This window comes from Girardinichthys multiradiatus, chromosome 13 (genome assembly GCF_021462225.1).
Source record: "Girardinichthys multiradiatus isolate DD_20200921_A chromosome 13, DD_fGirMul_XY1, whole genome shotgun sequence".
Lineage (NCBI taxonomy): Eukaryota > Metazoa > Chordata > Actinopteri > Cyprinodontiformes > Goodeidae > Girardinichthys > Girardinichthys multiradiatus.
In genome coordinates this window covers 10,986,273-11,010,254 of record NC_061806.1, presented here as the reverse complement: position 1 = coordinate 11,010,254, position 23,982 = coordinate 10,986,273, and the positions used below count along the sequence as shown (strand labels likewise).

At 42.5% G+C, this 23,982-nt stretch overlaps 1 protein-coding gene across 6 annotated transcripts in view; it reads right to left on the bottom strand.

Moving 5' to 3' along the window:
* Positions 1–6,175: 6,175 nt before the first annotated feature.
* Positions 6,176–23,982, bottom strand: part of zgc:91944 (uncharacterized protein LOC436941 homolog) — a 52,189-nt gene continuing 34,382 nt past the window's right edge. For 2 of the 6 annotated variants that reach the window (XM_047382925.1, XM_047382926.1), the window contains exons 4-10: positions 17,288–17,398; positions 15,952–16,185; positions 11,973–12,129; positions 9,751–9,833; positions 8,598–8,693; positions 8,387–8,505; positions 6,176–7,925 (exon numbers count right to left, since the gene is read on the bottom strand). In XM_047382925.1, the coding sequence (XP_047238881.1) occupies positions 7,785–7,925; positions 8,387–8,505; positions 8,598–8,693; positions 9,751–9,833; positions 11,973–12,129; positions 15,952–16,185; positions 17,288–17,398 (941 nt within the window). In that variant the 3' untranslated portion in view covers positions 6,176–7,784. The remainder of the gene's footprint in view (positions 7,926–8,386; positions 8,506–8,597; positions 8,694–9,750; positions 9,834–11,972; positions 12,130–15,951; positions 16,186–17,287; positions 17,399–23,982) is intronic. The other 4 variants (XM_047382924.1, XM_047382923.1, XM_047382928.1 and 1 more) reach the window with 4 other exon arrangements.

The following is a 23,982-nucleotide window of genomic DNA, read 5'->3' as shown; positions in this document are numbered from 1 at the left end:
GCCAAATGAAAATAGTTTCTTCGTATGTGGAATAAAGGGCTGGAAAGATGCAGTAAAACAGAACAGGTTCATGAAAGCAGGAATATTAAGAAATTTAATTTTAATCAAATGTTTGGAAAGCTCTCATAATAATTAAATTAAATAAATGTATTTTTAGGATCTTACTATTTGACTAAGATTTAGGAAAATCTAATTTATTTCAGCTTCCTTTTTTAACATGTAAGAAATTACAAACATGGAGCCTCAGGAGTGGAACACTTTGATGAGGGAAACATTAAAAAAAAGTCATTTAGTAGATGAGAAAAGAAGCAGATTTATTTGACTCACAGTAAACATTGTTTATCTGAGTTTAAGAACAACTTTTATCAAACAGACTGAGCAGAAATCCGGGGTAAATTTTTTCTAAGTATCACAAAATATGTTATTACCTGCTTCAGTAAATGTCTTGTGTTCCATCAAACCTGAACTTGGTTTCTCTTCATCCTTCACTTCAACTACCAACAAAAAAATTACAACCAAGTAAAATTATTGTAAAGCCTTTTTTGTTTGATTCACAGTAATTTACAATAAATCAAAACCCAGCCCATGCAGATAACTGGTACTTGTCCTATGGTATTTTCATATAAAATTTTTGCTTTTTTTTTTTTTTGTCACACTTAAATATTTCAGTTCAAACAAACTTTAATATCAAAGGTATCCCAAGTGAAAACAAAATGCTGCTTTCAAATGATTTTATTGAAGTTATCCTAACAAACCCACCTCCATGCCAAAAGTAATCAATTCCCCTTATATCACAACTTTACTTTTTTGGCAAAGCTGAGTTCACTTTCACAAGCCACACCTAAGCCTGATTACCACTGGACCTGGAGAATTAAGTAATCTCCTAAATAAATCTCAAAAAGCAGAAATTCATGCCCAAATCATAAAGCACCTCATCTATATGGTACTTTCACATGCTATTGTTGTTCTCAAAAAGTGCTTTTAAAATAAATCTGCCTTGAAAAAAGAAGAGGCTGATTATAATTGATTTGTTTTATACTTTCAATATTTATAGCTTTAGTGGCTCTAAAATGTGACAATGTTTACTCTTTGAATTCACACTGACTCTTTAGTTAGCCCAGGCAATTTTGAAGTACGTCTTTCATTTAATACTGTTTAATAAATAGAAAAACTGACTTGAATCAAATCAAACTGTTTCATTCTGTGCCACTGTTATTCTGATTGAAGGTACAAATCTTTGCTGTGTGGCAACGACACTCTTAGCTGTGAAATACAACAGGACGTCCTGCATCTGCCTGAGTTAATACCCAAAGTTTTGGCAGCGATATCCTGAAGAGTTGCGTTTTATAGCTTTCTGTGATTTTACTTGAAGAATTGAACACATTTCACTAGTTTAAATTTGTTAGCAAATTCTTTAAATTCACATGAAGAATGAATATTTAAGTTGTGTATCTCTTGCAAGCTGGATATCAACTTCTGGGCGAAGTTCTAGCTAGTAGTGACCCATCCTTAATCACAGTTGGTAGGTCTCTACTTCTGTATAGCATTTTGAGGAGAGCGAGAGAGAAAGTGACACATTCATGACCGCTGGACATTAGGCAACAGAGTAGCATGAATGTATAGACATAACTAATATTGGACCTTTGGTCCATTTATCTTGTCTGCCTGAGAATTTTGTATCAACAAGAAAAACTAGTCATCAACAGCACAAACTCAACTTTTTGTCAGCATTTATCGAATCCAATTCCTTACTTCAATCATTCAGCAACTGAAAGTCAACATTCTGCCTCTTGGCTGAATAAACTCCAAACCTTTAATTGTTCAAGAATGATTTGAGAAACTCGACACATACTGTGTATACTTTTATTATCATTTTCCCTCATCAGATTAAAGCTTATACAGAGGAGCGTAGTTATAAGAAACTGCAGCAGCTTTGGGGATTCCTGTCCAAAGCCGGACAGAAGAACTGTCTGAGGAGGTGATTGGATACTGAGAACACAGGACAAAGCCCACTGCCAAAAATGCTACATAACACTGCTGTCAGTGTTCCCTGACAGTCAGCTAGGAAATCACTCATAACACAGTTATTCTGAGGTAAGCTTGAGGTGGCTAGTGTTGAACGGAGCAAATAAACCTACTCCCTGCACCGGGCATCTGTAGATCAGCTCTATCTGGCAAAGCTTTGGCATCAGGAGGCAACAATGGTGGCTTCCTTTGAGAATAACGTTTTAGTGTTCTTTATATGAACAATTTTAAAGACTTAACTCCAGCGGCCGTGGGGATGGACATGTGACAGTATTTTTGAAAGAATGCAACCCAGTGAGGTTCTGGGAGATTACAGTTAGAGTGAGGTTCACTTTGAAGTGCAGCTTTGCGTTCACACAAACTTACAGGAGCTTAGCAGCTTTAGCTTATCCAAGTAAAGAGAAGGTGTTCGTAGCCTTCCTGGTCACACAATAAGCAAGTTTTAGCGTTTCTGAAACGATATACATATATAGATACATCAAAAGAAGAATTATTACAATTGTGTAACCAGCCTGGCCTCTTTGGCAAGACTCTGATATGACATCAAATGACACCAATGAGTGTAACAAAAAACACACATATTTTGTCTTAGTTATGTACGGCCTAAAGATGCACCTATCAGAAATTTGTGGCAAATTTACAATCTGTTTTTTTTTTTTTACTTTTACCTGCTGATAGCCATTTTAACAATTACGTTTTAACAACAACGGTGGATAGAAAGTCTACACATCCCTGTCAAAATGCCAAGTTTCTGAGATGTTCAACATAATCTATTATTCCCAAACATTTTACACTCTTAATGCAGCATATATTCTCCATCATTTGGTTGAAAAACAAAAATGTTAAAAGGAAAAATGTAAAAAAAAAAAAAGATGTATCTGGGTTCTCACCTGCGATTGATTATAGAGAATATATAACCTGAAATAAACTTCAGCTGTCCTGGGAAATTTCTGAGGCCTGCACCCTTCAGCTAAAGCCAGAGTTGGCAGAGAAATGATCACAAAATGATCTTATTGCACAAAGGTATCAATCAGGAACAGAAAACAACATCCACCGAATTGCTGTAGGAACTTCTGGTCAATCTCCTGTCTTCTCCGTATGTCTGTTCTAAGAATAAGAAGGATAGGCCTGACAGACAGAAGCATTTTCTTCCAAAGAAAACATACAGGCCAGGCAGCATCATGCTGTGTGGGGGCTACCTTTCTTCGGATGGACCTATTTATTGTCAAGGTGGATGAAATCATGAACAGCTGCCAGTTTGTTTTGGCAGAAAACCATGAACTGTCTGCAGGAAAACTGAAGAGGGATGTCATTTTTCAGCATCACAGTGAGCCCAAACATTTGTTAAAATCAGCAAAAACAATGCCTTCACCAGAAAGCGAACACAAACTCTCCTCACAATCTGACAAACCTGGACAGCTTTTGCAAGACAGAGAGGACAGACATTACCAAGTCAAGATATGGGGCATGCTGATAGAATCCTGTCTAAAGAAAACTGGAGGCTGAAATTAAACCAAAAGGTGCCTGAACACCTAATCAAGAAGCCAAGCCTGGCTTGAGTGACCTTCCACAGATCAGATCATGGCAGATCAGTTTGTGACATCTATCCATGATATCTAGCACACTTGCTGGTTCTAAGACACTGCTTTGATGATTAGGAGCTCCTGCTCTTTCCTTGCCATCTCTGCCACTACCATGGCTCTACGCTCTTCCTTGGAAGGTCTCGCTCCTCTGAAGGCCTGCTCAACTCTCCTGGGTTCTGTCAACTACCTCACGATGTTTTAGCCTGCTAAGTGCCCTGTCAACCTCTTCTTGGGCTAACCACTTTCTCCCTGTTCGGATTTGAGGGCCAGCAGCTCTTACCCACTGGTTGGTGGATTCCATCAGCTCCAGCATCATTTGAGCCTTCTCCTGCTTGAAGGAACGCAGTTGCAGTACGTTTCTGCCGACAAGGACTAAATCTGACAGGCATCTCAGCAGTCCCGGCCACTTCCTGATGAACATGTTTGCCAGCCTGTCCATTATGTCTGCCACTGAAGAGGGGACTTTGCTCATCTTGAAAGGCCACAACACCCTCGGGTCAAGTATGACCTGGTAGCGTGTACTTGCCAGGGAACTAGCTCTGATTAATTCTGGCCGGGCCGTCTGCGAGCTGAACAGGTTGACTTGCCAGCAATGGGACCTTCTCACCTCCTGCAACAAAGGTATGCTCGTTTATGACCCCTTTCCTGAGAAACAGGCTTCGCCATTTTGATCTTTATCCTTGCCCGCCCTACAAGCTCATCAATCCTCTTCAGCAGTCTTGTTGTACATGCTACTCTCTGGAGAATGGTGGTAATATCATCCATATAGACTCTCACTGGTGGTAGCCTTTGACCTGATGGTGGCTGCACTCCTCCTACCACCTTCCTTGTCCCCATCATGTTGAATTCAAAGGCTGCCACAAACAGGATGGGAGAGATTGAGCAAATCATGGCAATACCTACATCCAGATGTTACCAGCCTGTTATGATGCCTGAAGGTCTTTAAAGTAGTTGGCTAGCAGAAGTCTAATACAGGCAGAACTGTAGAAGAAATCCAAGGCATACTCAGTGAGTTGCTGGGGAACAAACCTACAGGTCCTTCTCAAAATATTAGCATATTGTGATAAAGTTCATTATTTTCCATAATGTAATGATGAAAATTTAACATTCATATATTTTAGATTCATTGCACACTAACTGAAATATTTCAGGTCTTCTATTGTCTTAATATGGATGATTGTGGCATACAGCTCATGAAAACCCAAAATTCCTATCTCACAAAATTAGCATATTTCATCCGACCAATAAAAGAAAAGTGTTTTTAATACAAAAAACGTCAACCTTCAAATAATCATGTACAGTTATGCACTCAATACTTGGTCGGGAATCCTTTTGCAGAAATGACTGCTTCAATGCGGCGTGGCATGGAGGCAATCAGCCTGTGGCACTGCTGAGGTCTTATGGAGGCCCAGGATGCTTCGATAGTGGCCTTTAGCTCATCCAGAGTGTTGGTTCTTGAGTCTCTCAACGTTCTCTTCACAATATCCCACAGATTCTCTATGGGGTTCAGGTCAGGAGAGTTGGCAGGCCAATTGAGCACAGTGATACCATGGTCAGTAAACCATTTACCAGTGGTTTTGGCACTGTGAGCAGGTACCAGGTCGTGCTGAAAAATGAAATTTTCATCTCCATAAAGCTTTTCAGCAGATGGAAGCATGAAGTGCTTCAAAATCTCCTGATAGCTAGCTGCATTGATCCTGCTCTTGATAAAACACAGTGGACCAACACCAGCAGCTGACACGGCACCCCAGACCATCACTGACTGTGGGTACTTGACACTGGACTTCAGGCATTTTGGCATTTCCTTCTCCCCAGTCTTCCTCCAGACTCTGGCACCTTGATTTCCGGATGACATGCAGAATTTGCTTTCATCCGAAAAAAGTACTTTGGACCACTGAGCAACAGTCCAGTGCTGCTTCTCTGTAGCCCAGGTCAGGCGCTTCTGCTGCTGTTTCTGGTTCAAAAGTGTCTTGACCTGGGGAATGCGGCACCTGTAGCCCATTTCCTGCACACGCCTGTGCACGGTGGCTCTGGATGTTTCTACTCCAGACTCAGTCCACTGCTTCCGCAGGTCCCCCAAGGTCTGGAATCGGCCCTTCTCCACAATCTTCCTCAGGGTCCGGTCACCTCTTCTCGTTGTGCAGCGTTTTCTGCCACACTTTTTCCTTCCCAGAGACTTCCCACTGAGGTGCCTTGATACAGCACTCTGGGAACAGCCTATTCGTTCAGAAATTTCTTTCTGTGTCTTACCCTCTTGCTTGAGGGTGTCAATAGTGGCCTTCTGGACAGCAGTCAGGTCGGCAGTCTTACCCATGATTGAGGTTTTGAGTGATGAACCAGGCTGGGAGTTTTAAAGGCCTCAGGAATCTTTTGCAGGTGTTTAGAGTTAACTCGTTGATTCAGATGATTAGGTTCATAGCTCGTTTAGAGACCCTTTTAATGATATGCTAATTTTGTGAGATAGGAATTCTAGGTTTTCATGAGCTGTATGCCAAAATCATCCGTAGTAAGACAATAAAAGACCTGAAATATTTCAGTTAGTGTGCGATTAATCTAAAATATATGAATGTTAAATTTTCATCATTACATTATGGAAAATAATGAACTTTATCACAATATGCTAATATTTTGAGAAGGACCTGTATATGCATTGGCAAGATCAAGCCACACCATATTCAGGTCACCTCTCTCTCTTTCGCCCTCTGGATCTGCTCCAAGACGACTGCAGAGAGTTCCGCGCACCGTGGGAAGCCTTCTGGCATTAATGCACCCGTTGCTCGTGAGGTAGCTAGTCAATTTCTTGGCTAGGATGGAGAAGATGATCTTTCCTTTGACATTAAGGAGTGCAATGCTCTTGAACTGGCTGAGAGTAGTGGAGTTCAGCTCCTTGGAAATAAAGATTGAAACCCTCCTTTGCCACTCTCAAGAGGTTCAACATGTGTTTTAGGACCCCTGGGCAATAGTTGCACAGGTGTAATGGTATCCAGTGGGGAAGGGGGCTGATGCTGCTTTCACTTTCCAGAAAACTTCCATAACCTCGCTGAATTAGGGGGATACAGTGTCAAACGGGAAGGATGGGATGACTGGGTGAGGCCCTACTCTCTATTCAGCTCAATTCACCAGTTTATTCAGCCTTCCTGTTATGTTCTGAAAGTCTTGCTCTCTCTCGTAGCCTGAATGAACAGCAGATATGTCTCAAGATTTCATTTTAAAAAAATTTAAATTTCCTTTTTAAAAGCTTCGTAAATCTCAGAGCCTTCTCTGATTTCATTTTAACTTCCTGACTGATAATATATATAATTGACTGAGTACTTCCCACAATAACAATGTCCACACTGAAGAGTGTAGCTCTCAGCCCTACATGCTTACATATGATTGTATGTACAATGGTACATGTAGTGGGGGTAATTTTGGACTGGCTGTTCACCTATAAGGGATAACCAAGCTGAAAGATGCCTGATTATGGTCAGCAGTTGATTTCCTGGGAGCATCTCAAGTCTGGACACCATTAAAAACAAAAGAAAGTATAAATAACACTGCGTTCGTTAAAACACAGTTTTCATAAAGGATGCACATAATGAGACAAAAAAAAAAAGAAATCTGGTGCAACTTGTCACTTTGGGATTACCTGAGATTCCAGTTATCCCTCTAGGTTTTACAGATTTAGTGTCAACAGCACATGCTGATTGAATAAACATCTCAGCAAGAAGGGGGCATTTTTCTGTTTCATTAGAAGACAGAAGCCACACCCTCTCCAACAGCCAATAAAACCTGACCTGCAGGCTCAACATGTTCCACTCAGTAGCCACACACTGGAAGAAACTAAACAAGTAGCAAAGAAAACAGGAAAAAGCTTATGTTGTGAGGTATCCTTTACATATGATCCTCTCACAGGATTTAGGCATTTTGATACCATCTTGGAATGCAATATATATTGATTTATATACCGTAGACCTTATATACCTACACATAAACTGTATATTGCCATTATTATAAGCAGGAATACTGTTGATAAATGCAGTTGCCTCCTCACTTTCTGAGGCACCTAAGAGAGCGTCAACACCCTCCAACCATTGGCCCAAAAGGTCCCACATGGGTGGAGCAGGAGGCATTTACCGTTCTGTTTCAGGCTGAATAAAAATCAGATATGATGATTGAAAGTTTGGCTGGGTTTAGTCACTCCTCATCGACAGATTTCCTTTCTGAATCATCATCCTTCTGTTTCACGCCCTGAGGACTGGGCGGGGCCAACGCCTCTCCAGTGGTCAGTGAGCAACGATCTTGTTGGTCAATGATTTTCTGGGAAGTGGTGTCCTCCTGTGAAAGGCAGAGGGTAATTAGATGGCAAGGTTGGGTTTGTCTGTCTACACAGCAGCTCAGAAAGTTTCAGGCTATAAACGCATATGCCCCCTACTGGCAGCTTTGGGTTTGGCCGGCTTGTTAAAACCATCATAGCAGCTGTAAGCTGCGTGTGTTTATGTGTCGCTGCTGTTGACACACTGCTGCTCCCTGTGACTCCCACAGATCTGTACAGAGTAGCAAACTCATGGCTGGCACAACAAATCTACACAAAGGGCAGAGCAGGAACTCCTGAGGTCCAACAGTGGTATATATACAAATAAATCCAAATAAAATACAAGTTTCTGGTTGTTACGTGACAAAATGTAAACATTTTTAGGGGAAAGGAATGGTTCTGCATGACACTGTTGGTAAGGGACTATGCAGGTGGTTCTGTGTGTGTAAAATAGCTTCACCTTTCTGCCAAAGTATTCACATACCTTCTCTGAGAACCGATGATTCACCTGATCTACAAACTCTTGCAGCTCTCCCTCTTCACCGTTTGAGTGGCAGCTTGGACTTGGAACCTCAATCCCATGGCTTTCCAAGATGGCAGCTTCTGGTTGAGATGAACAGAGCAGAGATTGACTACTCGCTGGGTGTATGTGTTTCTGTGTGAACCCTCGGCCAGTTCCGGTCAACTGCTCTCACCTATGTTTGCCCTTCTCTTCATCTCCTTCCGACGGTTGGCGAACCAGTTATAAACCTTCAGCGCCGTCACCCGTTCAAACTCTGAGAGTTTACAGCCTGAAAGAGGTCGAGGAATGAAGAACACATGGGAGCTGTTCAATATTTACTGCACACTAAGAACATGTGTGAATAAATGGAAATCAGTTTTCTGCTATTTAATGGCAGAATTTATTTTTTATAATAATTAATAAACTCATTAAATGTTATAAAAGACCAACAGGAAGTCATACGATTTTGTCGTAGCAACTGCAGTCATTAAACTGCTTTATGAGTTTAACTAATAATCCAAAAGCTTAAAGACTTGCTTAAACAGTTGCCGGGCCAAGAAAAGATAAAAGTGTATTCATATAAAATCTAAATGGAAAGATCTGTGTATTAGAATGAAACGCCATCTAGTGGCTGATACTAGTCTGTCCTGCCTAAGAGACCCAGTGTTTGCTTTGCTTCCCTCTGCAGCCACAGGGTCATTGGAAGAGACAATGACCTCTATATACTAAAGTGTACCAGAGTCAATTATGAGTTCCTCTGAAGTGGAGCCCAAAATGGGTCAACAGAACGATGATGCTAAACCCGGCAGTAAATCTGCAGCAGAACTGCTGAACAGGAAAAGAATGAAGGTGTTGCAAAGACCAGATGAGTTTTATGTCCTAATGAGTAAAACCTTAGAATTTTAAACTGAGTGTACTTTCTTTTGACCATCACTGTTTCCCATATAAAGGTTGAAAAAGTATCTGGATTCCCTCCAGATGGTTAAAGCACTTATGGACCAAAGTTATGTCAAGAACCCACAAGAGTCCGTGCTCAAACTTTGTACTTTAGGATACAATGAAAACAATATTCACACCTACAAGTTAGACGATAAACTATATATCTGTGCAGTAAATGGGAGGAAGTGTATTTTCTTTCCAATAAGAGGCAGCAATGGTCTCCATAGATTATAGGAACAAAATCTAATCAAAGCCATGTTTGCTTTCATTCTCACTAGCTTGATAATATAGTGTGAAGTGTCTGAATCTCCTGCTCTGTCGGCCGTGTGAGGAAATAAATAAAGACGAGATGCACCGAGTAAAACCTAAATCAGAAATTATCTGGGTGAAAATGAAGGTCTTCCAACCTGGTTTCTGGATGACAGAATTACAGGCATTGGCAATCTCCTCACGCTTTCCCTCATCTGGATACTGATTCTCCATGAAGAAGCTGTAAGAGAGCATCACAGTGGTTCCAGAAACGGGGGAATTATGTCATATTGCAGATGTGACAATAACAAGACTAGTTTTACCCATTTTACACCTCATCACTTTTTAGTCTCTTTCACACAGAGAACATAAGGAAGGCTCCTTACAGGAAACCAATACATTAATACGTGTATTTAGTGGATTCATTTAGATTTTTAAAACAAATCTTATATTATTCCTATAAACAAAGATCTTTTAGTAGAAGCTGAACTGTATTTAGCTACATTAAGACTAAGTGTTTCTTTCCTCCTCTGTTCTCTCTAAATTCATGCATTCATTCTGTCACTGCATGGCTAAATCATCTCACATTACAAAACACACAGGGATCAATGCTTCTCAGTCCTCCACATCCTCTCACTTCATCTCTCTCTCTCACACACACACACACACACCATCTTCACCTCTGCTGTTTCGTCCTTGGGTCTAAACCAGCTTGTAAGGAGCAGCACTGCAGCTGAGTTGCGTAATCCACAGAGCTGCTGCTGAGAGTTGTCTGTGTTGCTCTTATTACAGAGAGAGACCAGACTGCACTAACTTACAGTCATAGAGAAATCAATTGTACACGGTCGGTGCTTTGCTCCTTTCTGTCAGCGACACTAGCTGGGGCGAATGTGTTAAAGAGAAGCAGGGCGAATGGATGTGTAGTGGAAAGGGGATGGAGGGAAAGAGCTGCATTGACATGGAGAAGTGAACAAAGGGGGAACCCTTTCTGACTTTGTTAAAGAGTTTAAAGATCTACATAAAGAATTTAAACATGGGCAGTATTTATTATTGCCGTTACATTCCTCACCCTAAAGCATCCTCTTCCTTCAGACTCACTAACTTTAGAAAATAAAATACATAAAAAAGCTGTAAAAAAAATAAATGATTCACTCTGACTTATTTCAAGTGACTTTATTTTAACGAAGGCGTCCAGAGTGAGATGACCATGGTCTAAGAGCGAAGGGCAGGGAGGAGTTTTCAAGACTTCTAGGCGTAAAAATGATATTTGCATGATGAAAGTCTTGCTTTTACATGCAGCTAGTTGTAATGTATCGCTGCTGTGTTCATACAGGCCGGGGCTCCTACACATTATTGATGTGAAACAACACACTTTTCCTAACTCACTGTAAGGCATATTTTTCTACAGGTTTTAAATACAGAACCTGCAAAAAAACAGACACCTGAAGGGAAGAATGAAAAAAAAAAAACTACACAAGAGTTAAAGAAACACGATCTGATTGAGAAGGGAAAAACAAGAAAGGAAAGAAAGGAAGGGAAAAAAAGAAAGAAGGTCACAAGAAAATACTAGGACAGAACAAATGATATAATTAAAGAAGGAAACATTAAGGACTTGGACTAGGAAGGAAGAAGGGAAAGAAGGAAAGAACCCTAGAATATAGGAAGGAAGAAAGAAACTAGGAAAGGAATGAATGTCATGAAAAGAAGGAAGTATGGGCAGATAAAGGAAACATGGAACCATAGGAAGGAAGAAAGTAACTAAGAAAAGAAGGAATGACACAAAGAAGTAAGGGAGTTATGACAAGTAATGAAGGACAGAAATTGAGAAAATACAGAAAGATTTGAGCAAGGAAAGAATGACGTTAGGGCTTAAGGAATAAAGAACAGAGGGAAGAAATTAACCATGAAAGGTTTTGAGCTAGGAAGAAAGGACAGAAGAAAACAAGGAAAGGAGAATTTAAGCCAGGAAGAAGGGAAGGACACAAGGAAAGAAGGGCAGAAGAAAACATTGAAGTGCAACAAAGGCCTTTTTCCAGGATGAGACATCCACCAGAACCTTGCAACAAGGGGGTGGTGATGTATCAAACTGTTCATCAGTCACTATGAAGCAGCTCAAGAAGATCGCTTGTATTAGTTGATCATATCCTTCACAGGACAACAGCAGATACTAATACTTTAGTATTTTTCCTTTTAGTGGCCATTCCAACTAAAACCATGTATTTGGCATGGTTTGTGAGTGGTAAAATGAAAAAACAGAAGAAGAGGGACTTTGGAAAACCCAAAGTTAAGTGGGGCCTATACAAATCTATGTAGGAGATGCTGTATCCATGGACAGCATGTAGAACCCTTGGCAAAATACTCTGCTTTAAAATATGCTCACCTCTCCATGATCGACTGGCACTCCTTCCTCCAGGTGAACCTGCTTCCTCTACGCAGCCTCAGAGGACCGCCTACGATCCCCACTCTGTCACTGGCTATGATCCCCGTTCTCCAGTCAGGTTCCTCCTTCACCAAAGAGCGCATCGATAAGGTCGCGCCTGAGGAACAGAGAACATAGATCAATTTCACTTGTGCAAACGTTAAGAACCCTGCTGGCTGACAGTTTTATTTGAAGCGTAAAGTCATCTTTTACTACTTTCTGCATATTGCTTGTTACTTCATTATTTAACCCACCCTGCTTCCTAAGCATTTCAATTATTTTATACAAAATGAGAAACATACAAATCCATTTTTCACCGATGATTTTATTTTGTACTCCTTGCTTTTACACCTAAACTGTGTGCAGCTGCATGTTCTCTAAAGGTGCTCCATCAAGCAGTAATTACTGGCCCTCAGACAGTTTTTACGACTGCTGCAGCTGCAGTGCTTTTGCTTTCTGCAGACCCACAACCAGGCGGCCATAATTCTGCCCCCTGGACCTTTTCACAGTTTACCACCACAAACGATACACAGAGATTTTATTTAGGGGTATCAGAAAGAGGGCTGAATAGATATGCACAGTTTTACAGGTGAGGAGGATTAGCTGCAGAAGCGGGACATTGTTTTCTTTGTTTCGTTCTTATGAGCTGGCTACATGTGAATAATTCCTTCTCCAATCTTCTGCCATTTCTTCTAAAACAACTCAGTGACTGTAACCTGATTAGAGCAACGTTCACAAGTACAAAATAAATTTAACTTTTAAGCTGATGAAAACAACACTCCTCCCTGCAGTGCAGTGGAATGCAAATAATGCACACCCCTCCAGGATGTTTGAATAAAGGAGAATGGGACAAATATCTCTGAATGAAAATCATTCTTTCAACGGACTGATGAGTCGATAATTGCCAAGATGTATCTTCATGCTTTCCAGGTAATTCACCGAGAAAGGATCGGAACGATAGTCCATTTGGTTTGGGGACCAGTGGCCGAGAGTCGAACCTCGGCTTCAGGAGGAGCAGTGTGGTTTTCGTCCCGGCCGTGGAACACTGGACCAGCTCTATACCCTCTACAGGGTACTTGATGGTTCATGGGAGTTTGCCCAAGCGGTCCACATGTGTTTTGTGGACCTGGAGAAAGCATTCGACTGTGTCCCTCGTAGTGCCCTGTGGGGGGTGCTGCAGGAGCATGGAATCGGGGGCCCTTTATTAGGGGCCATCCGGTCTCTGTACAAGCGGAGCAGGAGTTTGGTCCGCATAGCCGCCACTAAGGCGCACCTGTTCCCAGTGCATGTTGGACTCCCACAGGGCTGCTCTTTGTCACCGGTCCTGTTCATAACTTTTATGGACAGGATTTCTAGGCGCAGCCAAGGGCCGGAGGGGGTCTGGTTTGGGGACCAGTGGATTTTGTCTCCTTTTTGTAGATGACGTGGTCCTGCTGGCCCCCTCTAGCCAAGACCTACAGCACGCACTGGGGCGGTTTGCAGCCGCGTGTGAAGCGGCTGGGATGACGATCAGCTCCTCCAAGTCCGAGGCCATGGTTCTTGACCGGAAAAGGGTGGCTTGTCCTCTTCAGGTTGGAGGGGAGTTCCTGCCTCAAGTGGAGGAGTTTAAGTATCTTGGGATCTTGTTCACGAGTGAGGGAAGAATGGAGCGGGAGATCGACAGACAGGTTTGTGCGGCTGCCGTAGTAATGGGGGCGCTGTGCCGGTCAGTTGTGGTGAAGAGAGAGCTGAGCCGAAAAGCAAAGCTCTCAATTTACCGGTCGGTCTACATTCCTACCCTCACCTATGGCGATGAACTTTGGGTCATGACCAAAAGAACGAGATCCCGGATACAAGCGGCTGAAATGAGCTTCCTCCGTAAGGTGGCCGGGCACTCCCTTAGAGATAGGGTGAGGTGCTCGGCCATCCGGGAGGGGCTCGGAGTAGAGCCGCTGCTTCTCCACATCGAGAGGAGCCAGTTGAGGTGGCTCGGGCATCTATACCGGATGCCTCCTGGACGCCTTCCTCGGGAGGTGTTCCAGGCACGTCCCACCGGGAGGAGGCCCCGGGGACGGCCCAGGACACGCTGGAGGGACTATGTCTCTCGGCTGGCCTGGGAACGCCTTGGGTTCCCCCCGGAGGAGCTGGAGGAGGTGTCTGCGGAGAGGGACGTCTGGGCGTCTCTGCTGAGTGTGCTGCCCCCGCGACCCGGTCCCGGATAAAGCGGAAGACGACGAGTACGAGTACATGTTGATTTATTTCTAAAGGTATATTTGTGGGTTTTTCTCTCACCTAAACTGCAGTAACGTCCTGCGGTGGCAGGTCAACTTTGTACCAGCCTTAAATTGCAGTTAGAGCTGCACAAAATCCACTAAATGATCCCTGATCTGCCCTGAGTCTGCTGCCCCCGTGACCCGGTCCAGGATAAGCGGAAGACGACGAGTAGAGTACGAGTACAAGGATCGGAACTAAAGGCAGGTGCAGAATGGTTCATTGGACCCACCAGCCAATCCAAAAATATACATTTATTTATAAATGTTCTCTTTAGGTGTTCTTGGTACTGCTGGAAACAGTGGAACAAGCTTGCATTTCCCCTATGAGGGTGCTGACTGAAATGTTTTTACTTTGAATCCCAATCATAACCAGATCTGTTTGAATTGATGCACAGTCATGGCCAAAAGCCATAGGCCAAACTGTGTTTGCTTTGGTTGCTTTACTGCTTGATTGTATGATGATGGAAATTTGCCTGGATTATAGGCTGCCGTGAACAGAGATCAGACATAATGAGATTCCTTACAAAGTCTATAAAACTTATTGAAAATTTACATAATCACACAAATCTCATTTGCACTGTGTTTTAGTCCTGCCACAATTTGAAATGTTGTCATTTGAATTGTTTTATTGTTAGCTAGGAGGAAAACATTAACAAAGAGGGCCTGGCAGCTAATTTCACATTGTCATTTTTACTGAATTTGAAGAGTGGACAAGTTGCATTCAAAAGGAGGTGGTGCTTGAAATCCTTCTTCTTTGTCAAGCCTTTTTATCACCAAGGAAACACATTCCATCACCATCAGTTTGCATCAAAAAGGCTTCACAGGCAGGGATGTCACATCTGACCCATCAAGAACATCAGGGAGAAAGGTTCAGCTGTTGTGAAGAAAGCTTCAGGGAACTAAGAAAGCCCAGTAAGTGCCAGCACCTTCCCCTGAAGAAGCTACAACCAAGGGATCACCACCAGAGCAAAGCTCGCTCAGAAATAGCAATAGGAAGCTATGGTTGTTTCTGAACACACACAGAGGCAGTGGTTTCTGAATGGTAGCCTGGTGTCAGAGTGGCAAAGAAACAACATTCCTCCAAAAACAAACATTGAGGACAGACTGACATGCTGCTAGTAGTACCAGGTACTATTTTCTTTGATGAAGTCCCCTCAGAGTGTATGGGACATTCGGAAACATGACTGCGGAGTGTGTTACCCAACAAATCCTAAATAAATAAATAAAAAATGATAAAGATCAATTTATCCTCCACTAGCAACTTAACAATACAGGAAAAATGCTTTTCAATCACAATGAAGCATCATGTCCTTGAGCAAAACACTGACATTTTATGTTCATAGGTCAGGAAAAACTGATGTTTATGCCACTGAGAACTTATTGAGACTTTGTACAAGTATGCTGCATTTCTCTAGAAAAGCAACTTATACAATGCTTATTAGTGAATTTTTGTATACCATACATTCTTTTCTAACTCCGAAGCAGTAAAGTTTATGCAAAACAATTCTTTCAATCTCTAAACCACTGGCCAAAACTGTACAGCAGCATTTTACCAATAAATAAAGTCAGAAGAATATGAACTCCTTGGAGCCACTTCCTGTCAGAAACAATGGCAGTACTTTCAGGATTACAGCTGTCAGTGTACAAAGGTGTCCTCTGCAGCTTGCAGCCGCGGCCGGGGGAGTTACCTGGCTGGGACTGGGCAGCTGCTGCAGCAGCAGCTGTGTACCACGGCAACAGGTGCATCAGCAGCTCCCTCTGCCTGCTCCACGATGGGTTGTGGTTGGGCATCAGGTTGGTGTTGGGGTTGGGGAAGATGTTGGGGAGGCTGCCGCTCGCCCCTGCTACCGTCCCATCTCTGTCCCCTCCCCTGGCCCTGGGCATAGGACTCACGCTGTGCTGGCTTTCACTCCACCTCAGGCCTTCATTGGGACAAAACCAATAGTCAGGCAGGCCACTGATTGGGGTTAGACACCAGGTGTGGAGTTAGATGTTATGCTTGTTTCTTTGACATACTCCTGTAGACCTGCCGTAAAATTTTCCCTGTTTATCTGAAAATAAACGCGTGCAACAATCTTCAGTCTGTTGGCGGATTAGAAGGTTTTTGAACTAAGAAAACTGATCGATGACAGGCTGGTCAAAAGGAGTTTGTGAGAAGCAAAGGACAGCAGCCATCTTTGGCTAGGAAACACTACAGAAAACATCATTCTTGTTAGTAATTCCTGTTAAAGACTGTTAGCCATGTAGGGATGAAAACCAGCACCAGAGTACCTCCAGCATCGGGGCTGGAAACTGTAGAGGAGCTTAAGCAAAGCTTTGGCTGGTTGGTAAAAAAAATAAAATAAATAAAACAAGCAGTAACATGGAGGCTGACAGGAGATGCTCTGTCTGAGAACTTGTTTCTTTTTAGCGTTAAAATAAAGTGTAACATGATTTATTGTGGAAACATGCTGTTAAATCCAACACAAAGAAGAGCTGTGAGCATCCCGGGGGCCAGCTGTTCAAGCTGAATGCAGATTTCTGTGTTTAAGTAGCTGCTTTGTAGGACATGGAGAGGTCAGAATGGATCCAAGCTGTTACTGTAGCCAGCCTGGACAAACCGCTTTCATACATTAGTTTCATTTCCAAACCAGAGGGCTTATTGATTAGAATCTCCTGTGACGGGACTACCTTTATCATTTTGTCTTATCTCTGAAACTATAGAGCTGTCCCAAGTCCTTCCTTGACCTCGCAGCCCTTGAGGAGCAGGTTGGGAGCTAGCAGGAAGAAATTAGAGGCAGGAGGGTTTGCCATGCAGGAGGATGAGGAGAGGGTTAGGGGGCAGATGGATGGGAAAAGATGAGCAGGCAGTGGGTCAAATTCACAAAAACACAAGGCGTGTTACCTCTGTTTAATAAGTCTTGAATGATCCAATTTATCACCATTAACCTGACATTTAGCCTTAGGCCAGAGAGCTGCACATACATATTCCTTCTGTAGCTAGGGTTGATTATTCCTGTGTGTGAAAGTCCTCCTCCGCCTCACCTGGATTGTTCCTCTCCAGCAGGTACCAGCGGTAAAAGGCCCTGCGCTTGGAGTCGCTCATCTCCAGCCCTTGCTGCAGCAGCCACTGGGAGATGTAGCTCTGGCTGATGCCTGCACACAGAGGTCAAGCTAATCATTTCAAAACAGCACACGCTCCTTTATTTCTTTTATTTCATCTGTGCAGTGAACATGAGCAGTGCTTCAGATCAACGATCTCCCTGTTCATTTAATGAAGCTACCTCAACGTTGACATTTTATTAAAAGATGTGTGGTTCTGTGTGCCCGCTTGACTTGCGAAGAATGTCTTGTTCCGTTTTAATACATTAACAACACATACAAGCAACTCCAGCATTCTCACATCTATTATTAGAGTTAGTATTAATAGACTAAAATAAAAAGAGTATTAGCATTGTGAGAGGTTGCAGAATTGAACATTGTCAAAGCTAAAACTCACACTGACATCATGGGAATGTTTCCTCACTTCTTCTGCCAGCTTTCTCCATGTCGTTTACAATTTGCCTGTTCATTGCTTCCCAAATTTAGCCCAACTACCCTTAATAGATAAAATATGATCAAATATTTAAAATACAGCATGCAGTTCCCTGTAAAATAGGCCAAACTCCATCAGTGAATGGCCATTTTCAAGTCTTGCCACAGAACCTTGGTAGGATTTGACTGGGCCATTCTAACACAGGAATACTGTATGCTTTCATCTAAACCATTCCATGGTAGCACAGGGCACATGTTTATGGTCATTGTCCTGCTGGAAGGTGCCGGTCCCTAGTCTTTTGTAGCTGCTAAAGGGTTGGGCCATATTTAGCTCCATTCATCTTCAATTCAGTTCAATTCAATTCAGTTTATTTATATAGCGCCAATTCACAACACGTTGTCTCAAGGCACTTTACAACAGTCAGGTACATACATTCTAATTAATCCTAACCATTGAACAGTGCAGTCGGAGTTAGCTTTTTATTCAAATTGGATAAAAAGTTGTTCTATCTAAGGAAACCCAGCAGATTGTATCCAGTCAGTGACTTGCAGCATTCACTCCTCCCAGATGAGCATGTAGAGACAGTGGACAGTCACTGGCGTTGACTTTGCAGCAATCCCTCATACTGAGCATGCATGTAGACACAGCGGAGAGGAAAAACTCCCTTTTAACAGGAAGAAACCTCCAGCAGAACCAGGCTCAGTGTGAGCGGCCATCTGCCACGACCGACTGGGGGTTAGAGAGAACAGAGCAGAGACACAAAAAGAACAAAGAAGCACTGATCCAGAAGTACTTTCTATGGGAAGGAAAAGTAAATGTTAATGGATATAGCTCCTTTAATTGTTTCACCTAGAAAGAAAGAACAGATAAACTCTGAGCCAGTTTTCAAGGTTAGAGTCTGAAAGAGAGCACATAGTTTGTTACAGTTAAGCTCAGTCAATCGCCATGTCTAGGAGAGAGAAAGGGTTAAACACTAAAAGACAGGGCTATGTGGATCATTGGTAGAGGGTGAGCATTACGTTGTTGCCAGCAGAAGCTCAGACGGTGCCCCCCTCCAGAAAGGTGTCACAGGTAGACACAGAGTCAGGCCAGGTGTAGCTTCTAGGAAGAGAATAGAGAGAACAAGGTTAAAAGCTGAAATAACAGCAATAATGCAAAATTAGAGAGTAGTGTGAGAATGTAGCGAAGAGGGTGAAAGTGGTCATTATGTCCTCCAGCAGCCTAAGCCTATAGCAGCATAACTTCACACATAGTTTCAGTTCAGATTATTTAGTTAAACAACGCTTATTTACAACAATGTCGTCTCAAGGCACCCCACAAAGGGTCCCACTGATGGTCATTGTTATACTAAAAACCACAAGGATTGGGATACCTCTCTCTGTCAGACTGATTATACAGGTCCTTCTCAAAATATTAGCATATTGTGATAAAGTTCATTATTTTCCATAATGTCATGATGAAAATTTAACATTCATATTTTTTAGATTCATTGCACACTAACTGAAATATTTCAGGTATTTTATTGTCTTAATACGGATGATTGTGGCATACAGCTCATGAAAACCCAAAATTCCTATCTCACAAAATTAGCATATTTCATCCGACCAATAAAAGAAAAGTGTTTTTAATACAAAAAACGTCAACCTTCAAATAATCATGTACAGTTATGCACTCAATACTTGGTCGGGAATCCTTTTGCAGAAATGACTGCTTCAATGCGGCGTGGCATGGAGGCAATCAGCCTGTGGCACTGCTGAGGTCTTATGGAGGCCCAGGATGCTTCGATAGCGGCCTTTAGCTCATCCAGAGTGTTGGGTCTTGAGTCTCTCAACGTTCTCTTCACAATATTCCACAGATTCTCTATGGGGTTCAGGTCAGGAGAGTTGGCAGGCCAATTGAGCACAGTGATACCATGGTCAGTAAACCATTTACCAGTGGTTTTGGCACTGTGAGCAGGTGCCAGGTCGTGATGAAAAATGAAATCTTCATCTCCATAAAGCTTTTCAGCAGATGGAAGCATGAAGTGCTCCAAAATCTCCTGATAGCTAGCTGCATTGACCCTGCTCTTGATAAAACACAGTGGACCAACACCAGCAGCTGACACGGCACCCCAGACCATCACTGACTGTGGGTACTTGACACTGGACTTCTGGCATTTTGGCATTTCCTTCTCCCCAGTCTTCCTCCAGACTCTGGCACCTTGATTTCCGAATGACATGCAGAATTTGCTTTCATCCGAAAAAAGTACTTTGGACCACTGAGCAACAGTCCAGTGCTGCTTCTCTGTAGCCCAGGTCAGGTGCTTCTGCCGCTGTTTCTGGTTCAAAAGTGGCTTGACCTGGGGAATGCGGCACCTGTAGCCCATTTCCTGCACACGCCTGTGCACGGTGGCTCTGGATGTTTCTACTCCAGACTCAGTCCACTGCTTCCGCAGGTCCCCCAAGGTCTGGAATCGGCCCTTCTCCACAATCTTCCTCAGGGTCCGGTCACCTCTTCTCGTTGTGCAGCGTTTTCTGTCACACTTTTTCCTTCCCACAGACTTCCCACTGAGGTGCCTTGATACAGCACTCTGGGAACAGCCTATTCGTTCAGAAATGTCTTTCTGTGTCTTACCCTCTTGCTTGAGGGTGTCAATAGTGGCCTTCTGGACAGCAGTCAGATCGGCAGTCTTACCCATGATTGGGGTTTTGAGTGATGGACCAGGCTGGGAGTTTTAAAGGCCTCGGGAATCTTTTGCAGGTGTTTAGAGTTAACTCGTTGATTCAGATGATTAGGTTCTTAGCTCGTTTAGAGACCCTTTTAATGATATGCTAATTTTGTGAGATAGGAATTTTGGGTTTTCATGAGCTGTATGCCAAAATCATCCGTATGAAGACAATAAAAGACCTGAAATATTTCAGTTAGTGTGCAATGAATCTAAAATATATGAATGTTAAATTTTCATCATGACATTATGGAAAATAATGAACTTTATCACAATATGCTAATATTTTGAGAAGGACCTGTAACCATTGGAAAAGAGCAGGGGTCACACAGGTAGCAGAAATGGAGGGTGTGTTTGCACCTCAACCATAACTGAGCCAGTTTAGGCTAAACCTGACTCCCCCTTACTCCAACCAACAGGGAGGAAGGCTCCCTTCTGTGGACAAGTATACCCAAACCACGATGCTTCCAGCATCATGCTTCGCTGTAGGGATGGTGTGTTCAGGCACATGGGTTGTGCGAATTTTCTGCCACCCATAGCGTTTTGCATGTAGGCCAAAATGTTCAATTTGGGTCTCATCTGACCAGAGCACTTTCTTCTACCTTTTCATTGTGTCCCCTAAATGGCTTGTGGCGAACTACAAATGGGACCTTTCTCCTTGTATTTAAGTCCAGATGTGAATAGTGTACAACTAAGAGTTGTCCTGTCGACAGATACTCCTGCCTGAGCTGCGGATCTAACCATCTTTGCAGCTCCTCCAGAGCACACCACTTGGCTGCTACTCTGATCAAAGGCTTTACTTGCCCGGCCCCTTCGGTTTAGGAACGATTGATGGAACAGTGCTCCATGGGACGTTGAAAGCTTGGTATATCATTGGTAACCCTGCTTAAACCTCCCTGTAAGTGTCTCCCTGACCTGTGCCGTTAAAAGGAAAGGTGGTTGCGTCAGACATTTTCTGTTTTTGACCGTTTCTTTTTTTTTTTTTTTGAAACAGTGACAGAAAAATCTGAAGGCCATCGGTCATTTTGATAGACTGCAATTCACACCCATGACCACTTGGGAGTTCACATTTTAATTAGATGTTTGCTCCCACCGGGTACTGAAGCAGAGTGCTTCCCGGGATCAGGCTCTCCGAACAAGCCCCTCGTTCTGAGAGTCTTGCTGACTTCTGATCACTCCATTTGGAGAAATTTTAAAACTTTGGCTGAAGCGGCGCTTGTAATTCCGTTCTCTAGTGTGGCGACAGAGCGCGGATTCAGCCTCCAGAACAACATCAAAACAGCCACGAGAAGTCATCTGTCCGAAGCAAAAGTCCAAAACCTCATGACAATATCCTCTGCAGCAATCCCACTCCAGACATTTGGTTATCCATAAGCGGCTGCGCGATTCAGGTCCATGAGGGCCAGGAGGAAGTTGTGAGACTGTGCGTTCAGGCCATGGTAGGTGATCTGCTCATATTTTAAGTGCAATCATTAAATTTCATTGTTGATATGTAGTGACTGGGACCAGTCAGTGTTTTTTGTCACAAGGTACATGCATTCATTTGGTTGATGTGGATTCTCTGTTCAGCTTGTTTGGACTGAATATTAATAAAATGAATGACAATAAATGCGAGTGAATGTTTTATTATTATCATTTTAAACAATTTAAGTGACGGGTAAAAATAGATTGAGAAAGGATTTTTTTGAACCTGCCAGTCAACCTGTGTGTAACAGGTAAACGTGCCCCTTTTCCAGCTTTTTTGGAACATGTTGCAAGCATCAAATTTAAAATGCAAAAAAAAGTTTACCAGTTTGAACATTAAATATCTTGTTTTTGTTGTGTATTCCATCGCATATGGGTTTAACAGGATTTGCAAATCACTATACTCTGTTTTTATTTAAGTTTTACACAATGTCCAAACATTATTGGAATTAGGGATGTAAGTTTGCCTGGTGAAAACTGTGCAGTAGTCATTTGTGTTTGTGAGACTCTGTCTGTCAGGGAGGTTAGCTCTAACAGGTGCTAAAAAGACATAAAACTAGCTCTGACTGCAGTGTGTTTTATTATAGAATAAAAGCTCTTATAGTTTGTTGGATATTGATGCATTTCTCTGGTTTCCAGTTGCAACATAAATGGTGTTTGGTCCTGACTGCCAAGAAATACTCCCTACCCCTTTTCCATCATCACCAAAATAGAGTATTTTCAACCAAAGTAGTTCCAGCCTAGATAGTGTTGTCACGACACTAAAATGTCAAACCTGACACTGATACTTAGAAAAATACTCTATACCATCTTCCACTATGCAGCAACATTTTTATTTTTTCAAAAAGGTACAGGGTTCTTTCTATAGTTAAGTAAAAAAATAAATTATATATATATATATATATATATATATATAACAATATTTTAACTTCCTTTATTAGGGTTAACCCAGTAGGTATGAAACAATTTAGCCTTTATTGATACCATTATACTATAATTTAAAAGTTTCACTTCTCTGCAAAACAGCAGAAGTGGGTAATCCAGGTACAGAAAGTAAAAACTAGCCTAGTTTTCCTTCATTCTGTTCAATTAACCAGATTAGTCCCTGTATATGTTGTGGTGCTGGAAATGCAAATGGTTGGAACTAATCTCTGTACAGGCTTTTACTATCTGGACCTGGATTACCCACCTCTACAAAACAGTAGAACAGCAACACCGCTGTACAATGTCTGTCTCTTTGGTAATTAAGCATAGCACAAAGTAAAAAACGGGCTGCACGGTGGCGCAGTTGGTAGCACTGTTGCCTTACAGCAAGAAGGCCCTGGGTTCAATTCCCAGCCGGGGGGGTCTTTCTGCATGGAGTTTGCATCTTCTCCCCGTGCATGCGTGGGTTCTCACCGGGTACTCCGGCTTCCTCCCACAGTCGAAAGACATGCCTGTTAGGTTAATTGGTAACTCTAAATTGCCCTCAGGTGTGTGAATGAGTGTGTGCTTGGTTGTTTGTGTGTTGCCCTGCGATGGACTGGCGATCTGTGCAGGGCGTACCCCGCCTCTCGCCCATAGACTGCTGAAGATAGGCACCAGCTCCCCCGCGACCCACTATGGAATAAGCGATAGAAAATGACTGACAAAGTAAAAAAGTTTCTATTCAAATGCTTTATATGTTCTATCGAGCTAACCACTACCTCCAGAGACCTAAAGGTGATATTAATGCAAATCGTACTTTTTGTGAAACACTTTGGGGAAACACTGGTTCATTTATTCTTGTACTGCATATTTACAAAACATCTTTCATGTTTTGTTTCTCATCATGTTTACCCTAATACCCTAATAATGGTTATACAGATACTGACGGTCAACATAATTTTTACTTTTATGTTATTAACCTACTACTTCTACTGTCCAAATCATCACTGCTCCCAACAGTCTCAATAGGTGTTTACATCCCTGCTGTTATTTGCAGTTTTCACATTTCTTGTAAATGGTCTGTTGGTTTTTTTATGCGCAAATATAATGCATGTCTTGTCACTCCACTCA